Source organism: Harmonia axyridis, chromosome 2, assembly GCF_914767665.1.
Source record: "Harmonia axyridis chromosome 2, icHarAxyr1.1, whole genome shotgun sequence".
Taxonomy (NCBI): Eukaryota; Metazoa; Arthropoda; class Insecta; order Coleoptera; family Coccinellidae; genus Harmonia; species Harmonia axyridis.
The window spans coordinates 59,986,031-59,998,747 of record NC_059502.1 but is presented as its reverse complement, the minus strand read 5'-3'; the positions used below and the strand labels follow the sequence as shown (position 1 = coordinate 59,998,747).

Sequence of the window (12,717 nt, the reverse complement as noted above, 5' to 3'; positions counted from 1 at the left end):
TCAGAACCAAACAATCGGTTCTTCTCAGGACCAAGACCCTGAAGACGGCAGGCGAATGCTTGCCGAAACGTCGGAAACAACCAACCGCACAGGTGATGGAAACAGCCCATGTTGTGCTGCTGTTTCTGTTGGTGGTAGCGATGCAATATTGAATATATTTTTATATGCTGTTTTTTCCTGTCCTCTATGAGTATCAATTGGGATGGTCTGTTGCTAGCTGTTGGTCTGTTGTTAGTTGACTATTTTCAAAATATTAAGAAAACGAAGTATGAGATCTCATTTCAAGAATAATCTCAAACATCTTATGATCACCAAAGATAAAAGATCCTAGCTTGGTGTTCTATTAATTTGGCTGTTGAACTTATTTAATTGAACAGAATCAATAAATCATTAATTTCTTAGTTTTTATTTTTCTTAAAAGCCGTTCCTTGATTTCAATTAGTCATACTTTCAGGTGCGCCTCAAGTTCTTCGACATTCCAGTGTACCAGAAATCTTCGTGGAGAAGGGAGAGAACGCAATTTTGAGTATGGTGGTTTGTGCTGACCCTCGCCCAAGAATTATTGCGTGGGAATGGGGATCCCTCCGGTTAGAAGCAGGTTCAGAAATGGGTGAGTGAAATATTGATGTAAGCATTGAATTCATATCAATGTACTAAAAGGACGTTCACCTTTATACTGTACTATGACAGACATACTCTAACATACACACATCGTTAAAAGTCTTGGTCCCCAAGGTTTCTAAAGAAATAAAGAATCTATGTTCTAGAAATGAGATGAATATTTTCCTCTATTTATGCAGGATGAGACAAAATAGGAAAAATGGTAAAAAACCATTTATTTTTTATTAATTATAGTTATTCCACAACTGAATCCAAATTCAATAGTCCGTATTACCACCTTTGCTTTCAATCAACTGCCTAATAAGCCTAGGCATCCCATGAATCAAGTCATTAATGAAATTTTCAGGTGTATCGTTTCATTCTTCCTAAAGGACTAAACTCAATTTCTGAAAAAATGAAGGTGGGTTTTGGCGATTGGATATTGCTCTCCCTAAGTAATTCTATACGTGCTCAATTGGATTAATGTCTGGTGAGTTTGCTGGCCAGTTAATTATCTGGATATTGTTCTCTTGAAGAATGTTTTGAACTCTTCGTGTGCGGTGTGGAGGGGCGTTATCATCCTGATGAATGAAATTACCCCCAAATTCGTTGCTCAGATGAACAATGATTAGTTCAATGATGTTTTCTACGTAGATGGAACCGGTCATTGTTCGTTCAATGATAATAAGAGGCGTATGGCGACTGAATATTATACTCCCCCAGCACATTATTGCTCCGCCTTGAGAGGGCAGAATTTCCTGGGCTCGCTCTAGTCTGCCTAGACCTCTCCAAACCCTCTCTCGTCTACTATCACTTTGTAAACCCAATCGTGACTCGTCCAAAAAAAGTACGTTGCGTCATTGTGGTAAAAGCCAGTCTTGCTCTTGGTGGTGTTCTGCCCATTGCAGACGGGTAGCTCTATGTCCAGCTGATAGCCGAGGTACTTTTAAAGGTTTCTTGACCTTGAATTTGAGGAATACGTCTCCTTTTGGTACTGGTTGAGACTACCCGTCTATAGGTCCTTAAATATTGACTTCAAAGGGCTGTTACAGATACCGTTCGATTCCTTCGAGTAAAATTTGCGATATAATGGTTTTCCCTTGCAGACGTTACTTTTGGTCGACCAGGCTCCGGTCTCCGAGCAATGCTCCGGTTTCCAGGAAAAGAGCCACAATCCGCCTTACTGAAGTCAGTGGAATATTCAAACGTTGCGCAATCTGGTGGTTCGAAAAGGCTTCTTGATATATTTTCCACGGAATATTCTTAATATTACTACCCTCGTTATTCGCTGAAAACAGATTAACTTCGAATACACATGTATTCTCCCGAACAATAAACTTTTTTTGCTGGTTCATTGTTTTCATTCAAATGATAAGATAGTGAAGATTCCACACACAAACAATTATCATGTTAGGTACATCCAAAAGTTGAGAGTTGACAGGGGGGCTAAGACTTTTGACGATTTGTGTATATTCCCTCAGTAGAAGTAAAAGAGGTGATTCAGTGACTTCGTCGCAGATTCTGTTCTAGGTGATTCGATAACAAACTTACATACTTTTGGTATTGACACTGTTTACTATTAATGAATCAGAAAGCACTACAAATGAATAGTCGAATGATTCTTCTAGAATATTCTCACTAAAACTGAAATTTCGCAAGTCCGCAAGATTAAAAATATTGAAATATGTCGAGTTATGAGAAATTTCGAAAAGTACAAGGTGTCCAAAAAGGGTATCGGGTATTTGTAACTTTGATAAAACAAAAACTAGTTACAATTAAAAAAAAAATTATTGTTAATTATTACAGCATGAAGTGGAAAATTATTTGAAAAAGATTATGTTATCTGAATGGTGACCGTTACGCTGCTGGCACTCTTCTAATCGGGAACGAAAATTGGCGATCACACGCTGACACATAGCTCTCGATATTGCTGCCATTTCTGACCTTATGTTTTGCTTGAATTGGGTCAAATTCGTTGGATTATTCTCATACACCTTACTTTCAATGTACCCCCATGCAAAATAGTCAAGTGGACTAAGGTCGGGGCTTCTGGGAGGCCAGTTGATGTTACCCCTACGCGAAATGACCTTATTAGGGAATAATTCTTTAACACCTAACATTGCTTGATTTGTTGTATGGCGAGTGGCCCCATCTTGTTGAAACCACGTTCTTGAATTATAACCTTGAAATTCCAGTAACTCTGGACCCAAAAAGTTCCGCAGCATATCGCAATAACGGTCACTATTTACATTGAGTGGTTGCCCTCGTCGATTTTCATGAAAATAAGGACCGTTTCTTTGTCGCGGACTGAACGAGGGCGTTCAAATTCTTGAATTTTTATCGTCGCACCTGTATTTTCGAACATTCGGATCCATTTTCTAATAGAATCATCACTTGGTGCATGGCGTGTACGATATTCCTCACGATATAAACGTTGAGACTTGAGAAGCTACTATTGAATCACCGTTGCCATAATACTCTCGTACGCAAAAAACGCGATGCGTTCCTGGGTACTGCTCCATCGTCAATGAAACTCCAAAAAATGGCGGACATCACGATCCCCTTCACAATCCCCTCCGTCACTCATTCTTAAATGCAGCAACAAAACAAATACCCGATACCCTTTTTGGACACCTTGTATAATGAATTCACTTTTATTCAACCTTTCAAATGGGCTTTTCGGAATTATAACTCATCTTCCATTTGAGTTCAATGCTCAATGTTGAAATTATTTTTTATTTTATTAGAGAAACTATTCCTCTGCTTCAGAAACTTTATGAAATTCATATGATTCTCAGGGAGGTACAGAGTAGAGAATATTATTCAAGAACAGAGAGAAGACTGTTACAAAACGACGCTTCACATCAGAGACGTATCTGCAACAGATTCCAGAGCATATTATTTATCTGTGGAAAACGATAGTGGAACTGATCGACATGCGGTACAGTTGCATGTGAGTGGTGAGTGATTAAATTTGCTTTAAAATGATTTTTTTATTGATATCTTACCTGAAGATTGTGAAAGTTGTCTTACCAGAAACGACATCTATGGATTTCCAGAAAATCAATAATTTTCATGATCTATGTGATTAGATCCTTTTTCAATATTCTCCATCTATCCTAGACCTCTCAGAAGCTATGAGCTTGTACGAGGAAAGGTACGGTTTCTTGGAACAGTTTACGTTGACCGCCTCGTTTCAACGACTTTATCTAACCAATCGCAATTCTAGCGATCGCATAAGCGGGCGGAGCTACTAGATTGCTAGAATTGCCATTGATTAGATAAAGTCGTTGAAACGAGACGGTCGACGGAAACTGTCCGAGGAAACCGTACCATTAGAGGAGCTGGTTGTTTTCTGCCAAAGCTTTGTTATTGAGTCCCATCGCTTAGAAATGCTATTTTTTCTCAAGTATTTTTTCATCATAAATTTTGTTCCAGAACCTCTCCAGATGTCTACAGTAGTCAGCTTAACAGGGGGACTGCTGGTGGTCTTTCTCCTCTCTATTTGTGTGTTCATATATATCATCAGAAGAGAGAAGTTTTGCTTTTCGAGTAAGTAACGTTCTTTCTTATAGATGAAATATGAGTTTGAATGATTCCATGTCAGAGGCTTTCATATACGGACTTTCAGGTTAGTTATCTCATCAAAATTGATCGGTTGCGTACTCAGGAATTGTCGTTGCTTTCATAGCAATCATTCACTCTTGACAATACAATACTCATAATTATAAACAATGAGGGACTCCAGAAAGTTCAGAGCAGATTAATGCGATCTTTAGCTTCTAAAAAGACCATTAAAACAAACCATATTTCACAAGACCGAAATTCGGGTATCTTAGAAAAATATAAGAACTTTGCTTTCGCCGTTTTTTTCCGAAATTCAAGAATTTATTGTAAAGAATTAACATTAACGATTCAAGTATTTTCTGCCATTGATCGAAACAAGTGATAGTCCAAGGGAACAACGTCTGGAGAATACGGCGGGTGGGGTAGGACTTCCCATTTCAACGTTTCCATTGACCACTTTCACAACATGGGTTCGAATCATGCTGTAAAATCACTTTATCATGTCTCGCGTTGTATTGCAGCCGTTTGTGTCAATTCTCGGCTCAAACGCATTAATTGCGTTCGATAACGATCGCCTCTGATTGTTTCGGTCAGTTTTAACAATTCATAATATGCTACGCCGAGCTGGTCCCACCAAATACTGAGTATGACATTGGAACCGTGAATATTCGGTTTGGCAGGGATATCCAGATGATTTTCTGCGCTTGGGATTATCGTAATGAACCAATTTTTCGTCTCCCGTAATGTGATGCAAAAATCCGTCTTTGCCTTGTAATCAGATGTTTTCTATCCCTGTAAATCCCGATACATGCCTGAAGAATCTCGAAGAATCATGTAATTTAAAATGTCAGCTTAACTTCATTATTATTATAGTATTGTGTCATTTATCAGGTGTGTGAATAAGTCTTTCCCGTTTTTTGTAAGAGATGGCGCCACCAATACTGTGCGAGTATTTAATGGTTACATATGTCATAATCAAAGCTTATTCATCTGTCAACAATTCCACACTAACACATTAGTTGAAATTTTTTCGCATCATAAATTTTTGAAATCGTGAAAATGTCGAAATTTGAGCCGAGTCGACGTCATTTGCGGGAAGTTTCACTTTATTGGTTCAATTTGAAGAAATCTGCTGCCGAGGCGCATCGGTTGCTTCAGGAAGCTTATGGAGAAGGTTGTGTCGATGATTCAAGTGTTCGCGGATGGTTTCGACGCTTCAAAAGTGGCGATTTCGACGTGGAAGACAAGGAGCGTTCCGGGCGGCCGCAAATCTTTGAAGATTAAGAATTGGCGACTTTGCTTGATGAAGATTCGTGTCAAACGCAAGAAGAACTTGCTGAAGCATTGGGAGTTGACCGAACAACCATTTCCAAGCGTTTGAAAGCCATGGGAATGATCCAAAAGCAAGGAAATTGGGTGCCGTACGAAGCTGAGAGACGTCGAACGGCGTTTTTTCACTTGCGAACAGCTGCTTCAGCGACATAAAAGAAAGGGTTTTCTGCATCGTATCGTGACTGGCGATGAAAAGTGGATCCGTTACGATAATCCGAAGCGAAGAAAATCATGGGGACTACCCGGCCATGCATCATCATCGACGGCCAAGCCAAATATTCATGGCGCCAAGCTCTTGCTCTGTATAGGGTGGGACCAGCTAGGTGTGGTTTACTATGAGCTTCTGAAACCGAATGAAAGGATCACAGGCGAGGTCTATCGACGACAATTGATGCGTTTGAGCCGCGCACTGCGAGAAAAACGGCCACAATACTCCGACAGGCACGACAAAGTTATTTTGCAACATGACAATGCTCGCCCACATGTTGCACAGCCGGTGAAAACATACTTAGAAACGCTCAAATGGAAAGTCCTACCCCAACCGCCGTATAGTCCAGACATTGCTCCGTCTGATTACCATCTCTTCAGATCGATGACGCATGGCCTGGCTGACCAGCACTTCCATTCCTACGAGGAAGCCAAAAAATGGGTGGATGACTGGATAGAGGCCAAACCGGTCGAATTTTTTCGCAACGGGATTCGTATGTTGCCAGAAAGATGGGGAAAAGTTGTAGCTAGCGATGGCCAATACTTTAATTATAATTAATTTGTAACCATTTTTTCACAATAAAGGCTCAAAATTTGAAAAAAAAACGGTAAAGACTTATTCACACACCTGATATATTCAAAGTAATGACTTATATTTCAGAACAAAGTGTCTTCAAACCCCCTGAGATTGATAGGTAAGTCAAAAATATATTTTCTTTGTTTCAAATCATTTTTTATCCCTTTCATCTTGGTATCAGATGTATTATTTTTTTATAACATATCCCCTAACACCAACATATTTCATATCATTTTACATATTCGAAGTTCAAACGCTAACCTTGATATGGCTCTCCTCATAGGAAACAATAATTACGAAAAATGAATGTGATTTACATGTCCATATTTCTTGACTAAGCCATTTCGTTTCAGTCAAAAATTAGATTTCGAGAAATCTACCACAGATCCACATGGAATTCCTGCAGATGCTGTCTATACTACTACGAATACCAGAAGTAGTCACCACCACACTGGTGGAAGTCCTGAAGCAATGAAGGTACGTCTGGCTGCAATGGTGCTGCAACCCCCCACAAGAGTGTAACACTGCACTTTTAATAAAACAAGGTGGGCCGTAACTCACATCATGAACACCATTATTCTAACAACACCCTTTCAATATCTAAATCACCTCATAAGATATATGGTCTGTCCATCACGGTGATAGAGTACAGATGTTAACAGTTCCGAAAGAATATTGAATTAACCTTCAATTCAAACGAAAAGTGATTACATTCTATGATGCACTCTTGTGACCGACTTTATTACCTGAAATTTTATCGATACTATGAAGTCGGCCAAAAATTTGTTGTTATCTTGTTATCAAATAAATTTATTACTTTAATATGAATTAATTTTTTTTTTTCGTGAAATTGTGACTGAAATTTCTGTTTATTCGCGAATAAGCAGTATTTCTTTCAATTCAATATTACAGGTCAAATATGTCTAGGTACTTGATGAAGGCAAAATAAATATCAAACTTATGATTACATTGTGCCAAAACCTTCACTATGTGATATATTTTTTGATTTTTACTGTTTGTCTAGATTAACATGAAGACACAAGTAGGGACGTTTCGGAATTTTGAATTTTTTTTAATAGAATTTTTTCCATCAGTGTCAAAAAACTTACTGCATTCAGAAACGATAATTACACCTCGTGAAAATTCAAAACCCTCATAACAGTCCAATTTAGCCAATATCTTACTCACATTGATAGAAATGGACATTAACAATCCTCCCAGATGGAGGGTGTATTTAGCAGGGATCACTAAGCCCAATATTCCCGCATATTCGATTGTTATGGATAATGCATCATATTATCACTCCCACATTCTAAATAAAATCATACCAATGGAGCTGGTTGAGGTAGTTATAAAACCTATCGAGAAAATATAGTTAATCACTGATAAAGGATATGCAGCACTAATACAAAAAATAATAGAGCTCTACTGGTATTTGAGTATAGACGTTTGGTAAAATTCTGAATCTCATGTTGTATCATAGGACTTCTTATTGAATGAAGACTTTAATTTAATTCCCTTCATCTCTCCTACCATTCAACCATTTTTCTACTATATTGATTGATAGATAGAACTTACTCGCTTCTGCTAGTTATGATTTTTGTCTATTCGCTCTTTTGGGAGAGATATGGGTCCTTTTATCTGACTTTCTTATCAAGATTTTTCATCAATTTAATTCACTGTAGTTGTGTTCTTTAATTAATTCTTTTGAATCTTATTCTGTTCCACTGAAGTCGATGATTATTGACTTTTCGTTTGTTTCCACTCACTGGTTGAATTTGTCGTTTATTTTATGCAGAACTAAACTAAAAAACAACAACAATATATTGTTTTACTGGTTGATATGAATTTTTTTACTTAGTTAAAGTAAAATATAAATATATATAAACTCCATGAAATCTATAAATCTTATCTAATGTGTAAATATACTCTCAAAATAAAAAACAAAACTAGTAACTTCCATATAAACTTTTTATTCAGGTTAATTAAGTCTAATCATCAATCAGCAGTCTTTTTCATTAATTGTAATTAACTTTGACAATCTCCATTTTCATTCATCAGCAATCTTATTCATAACTCTTCTCTTCATCTGACAATAATTAAGATACACACATAATAGTGACTTTATCATTTCCATGTTTGGTAGGAGCCCAATTCTTACATATAGTATATTCTATCCACAATCCACTGTTCTCTTGGTGGAGAATTTCAATTTGAATAATAACAAATTAGGCAGTAGTTATCTACCATTCCAGATCCTTACCGCTGTCACCAGAGTAATAAAAATTACTGCCAAATTGGCGCTCCACTTGGTGCTTTAGAAGCATATTTTGTATGTCTTACTATCTTTTTCGTTACAAAGTTATTTCCATCGGAACTACTTACCCCGGGAACTTTCAGCCCTGCTCTCCCTTAAAGGTTTAATATCAAAATAAAAACTCTTATAAGAAAACCCTTCATATTCTCGATATTTTTAACTTGAAATTTTAGAGAAGGGAACCACCTTCTAAATGTGACCTTAGGTATTCATATTGAATTTTTCTGGGTTATTCGCTCAACAAAAAAATAAAATTCATTCTAATTTTGGTATTGATTTACATTTAAATATTAATCCACAATTCAAAAATTTCATTGGGACGATATAAAGTAAGAATTCATTGAATTTTTATAAATGATAAAAAGTATAATATACATGGTGTTTCATTGGGAAACAGAAATACTTCACAGGTGCATAGGTGGCACCAAGAGTTCTCGAAAACTTCACATTTACGTTGAAAATTTGTGCATTAAAACTGTCTGCGCGAAAATTTTAAGTACACGTCTTAGTTTAGTTTTTAGTGGTGTTTCCGAATATTAAAACAGATTTTCAAAATTCCGATGTAGAGGGTGTTGTTTCGAGGATTCAAACGATTCATAATTTTTTGTTAACCCGGACCTGGATTTTCAAGGCGGTTATTGCATGATACGTTTGTGCTCTCAATTTGGAACATATTTGCCAAATATGAAGAAAATATACCGGGTGGTTCGTTTGATATGGCCTCAGAAAGAAACGGGCAAAATTCATAAAACACCCTGTATCTCGGCTACGAAGACAGTAAGACCCAATAAATGGGGTATCTCCAGAACCGCCTTGGTGCCACCTATGCACCTGTGAAGTATTTCCGTTTCCCAGTGAATTACTCTGTATAGTATTTCAACTGAGCATATTTAGATTAACAAACTAACAAAAATCTAACATGAAGTTGTACATATAGCCAACACATACATTCAATGGTAGAAGTAGTTTAGAGGATAAGCCAAAGGAAAACATCTACTCCGGTCTCCAACCACCCAATGAAAGTCGAATTGGAGATTGCGATTTCTCATTCGGCTTCTTCGATTCAGACAGTACAGAGAGGAGTTATCATCTAGAGCCAACGAAGTTTTATAGTTTCAATCCAAACCTTACGACAAAATCGTACGACAATTGGTCGTACAACACATTGGCTCTGCACGGCAGTCACAAATCGACCGTGCCAAACATAGATAAGTATGCTCATAGATCCTCATTTGTAAATACTGAAAATAAAAGTTCACTCAGATCTTCGAACAGATATAACAAAAATACGAAAGCGAGGCCCAGACCTCTGCAACTCGAAAATGAAAAATACTACGATCTCGTTTTTCCGAAACAGCGTGCTATCAACTTTTCTAATTCGAATTTCAATTATCAACCAGATAGTCCAGATAAAGCTGAATTGTAAATAATTTTATTGTAATTCAATTGTTGCATAATATATACTAACTGACAAAGAAACTGCTACACCCAGAAGGTGCTGTTTGAATTTTAATTTTTTTTGGTGAAACATAGATAGTATAGCAAGAAGTAAACGATCGAAGTTTGGAGAAAAAATGAAGAGTTTACAATTGTTTTTAATAAATTTGTTGATAATGTATTTATCCACCGAAATTATCTATACACTCCCCAACACGTCTCGCATTAATGCAATAATCCCAAGCTACCTGTACTTCATGTCTCAGAGAGCCGCCAAAGTCCGTGGGGGCTGGGATAAATTTCCAAGCCTTCTACCCATGATGTCCCAAACATGCTCTATAGGCAAAGATCGGTATACATGACACTCAACATCAAACTGAAATTCACGTCTTTCTCCCCAACGTCGTCTTACCCTTTTTCGGCCTAACCACTCATCAACCAAAGATCGAGATGTCGCAAATTGGTCTCTAATGACCATAAATCTTAGACGTCGATCTTGAACTTCATTTGTGCCATTCGATTTTTGGCATTATCAAATCACGCTTGACAATATCTCATAACAGTAGTAGGATTTCTATTCGTATCTGGGAGTAATTTCCGCGTACACGTGCTCTAGGTATTTTAACAACAACTAAACATCGACTTTGGATCTCCTCGAACAGTTGGTTTGTTGTAAAATTTAAAAAACTCGCAAAAAACGACTACAATATTTAAGTAACAAAAATTACATGAAAAAGTCTTCACGATTTTTGTCTCGAAATTCAATAATTTACTTCTTGCTCTACTATCTGTTTTACCAAACAAAAAAAAATTGAAATTCAAAGAGCTCCTTCTGTGTGCTGCAGTTTCTTTGTCGGTTAGTATATTGTAAGGATTATTTATTTTTTATTGTAATGTTGTAAAGTTGTAAATATAAATATAACAACGTTATAAAAAAGGGCTATTTCATTAATCATAATATTCCAAAACACATTAACACATCACTTGTTCTGATAAATATTTTTATATCTAGATAAAATGTCGAGAATGAAGTAGCTCTTTTCAATGTTATTTAGAGATTAGTTTTGTTTAGGTACTGAACTGTAATCTAACTATTGAGAATAATTTACTTATATTCAATAACTACACTGAAAATATCCGATACTTTGTTCGAATTTAATAACTTCAAAAACTATGTGTCGTTTTAATTTTCATGTTTATTTTCATTTGTTCAATTCGACTTTACCTAAAACGGCTAAAAACCAATTTTGATATATTGAATTTCTATTTCCAGTTTTTATCCACCTAGTCATGAGTTATTCCAATTTTTTTAAGTGTAAATCTGTTAAATAATAATAACCAAATATTTACTAATTAGATTTTTATCAAGGCTTCTGAGGGAAACTAATTATGCAAATAACTGAGTAATACCATTCTTTTATTACGAATGCACAGATCTCTTAGATGTTCCTTATTTTTCGTTCAAATAATATTAGGTGCCTATTTTATATTCTCAAAAAATTTTTTTGTCTTTTTATAATATGATATCTTCGACAAATCATCAATGATTGCGACTAATAAATGATTCTTCCACAATATCTAATCTATCTACCTCAAGTGAAAAACATAGTATGTTTGATGTTTCAATAAAGAAAATTATACACGATTATTAATAATTTTGCATGAATTTTTGATTGATTCGAATTATTCTAATAGTCGGCATTAATAAAATATTCCTTTGTAGATGAAAATATGGTTTATTCGATTTTTAGACTTATTACTCTTGTGTGTTTTTTTTAATATATTTATATAAAACGAAGTACATCAGTTTTGTTACTATAACTGTTATCATTGATGAATACCAAAGATTATTAAATTCAATTGTGAAGCAGGATTATACCTTATACATATTGTATAATAATAAAAATTTGTAAATGACGAGAATAAATTACTATAACTATATTGTCTTCGTTTTTCTTACTTCTTGTGACAAACGTCTTACCTGAAAAAGTAGGTATTTGGTAAATGATGAGCATTAGGTTTTATCCCTGATTATCCAAATCAAGAATTTCGAATTTACATGAAAAATGAAGAAATTCGAACAGAAAAAATCAAATTTTAAAATGATCAAAATCCTGCCTGATATTCCAATATATCGATGACTCAATGCTCACCAACTATGAAGTGTTTAACAATTATAATGACCACAACAAATTTAAGAGGGATTACTACCACGTGGTTTTTCGAGTATCAGTCAAGCTTTGGTACTCATTCATTTCATCTCTAAAGCTTCAATGTTGACCAAACTTTGTACGGTCTACGAAGTTGTATATTCACTTCATCTTCTTTCTTTTTCAAATAAGTAGAGGGCAGCACTGTACGACGATATTCGCGAAATTTTAATTTTACCTCTTTTGTGAACCCCATCAAAATCGGTGATTTGTAAGAAGAAATATCTCTAATTTCATTTGAACTGATGAACCTCATATATTGCTGTGTCCTTTCAACATAGAAAGATAATCAAATAGAATTTACCAATCCTAGAAACAAGATTGATTTGAGAAGAAGAAAATACCATAAAATCAAACTAGTATGTACCTATAACGCTAAGGAAATCCGATAGATACATAAATGCATCCCCTTACCACTACAGCAATAAGTTAAGGACCATATATAGTACTTTATTAGGTCTTAGAAGAAG

The 12,717-nt window shown here is 35.8% G+C and overlaps 1 protein-coding gene across 2 annotated transcripts in view; it reads left to right on the top strand.

Annotated features, from left to right (window-relative positions):
- The window catches only part of LOC123673512 (hemicentin-2), a 29,680-nt gene extending 19,408 nt beyond the window's left edge, over window positions 1-10,272 (top strand). The window contains exons 8-13 of one of the 2 annotated variants that reach the window (XM_045608035.1): window positions 455-610; window positions 3,399-3,560; window positions 4,039-4,152; window positions 6,368-6,401; window positions 6,637-6,760; window positions 9,538-10,272. In XM_045608035.1, the coding sequence (XP_045463991.1) occupies window positions 455-610; window positions 3,399-3,560; window positions 4,039-4,152; window positions 6,368-6,401; window positions 6,637-6,760; window positions 9,538-10,026 (1,079 nt within the window). In that variant the 3' untranslated portion in view covers window positions 10,027-10,272. Of the gene's footprint in view, window positions 1-454; window positions 611-3,398; window positions 3,561-4,038; window positions 4,153-6,367; window positions 6,402-6,636; window positions 6,829-9,537 lie in introns of both variants that reach the window. The other variant, XM_045608036.1, reaches the window with a different exon arrangement.
- Window positions 10,273-12,717: the final 2,445 nt, after the last annotated feature.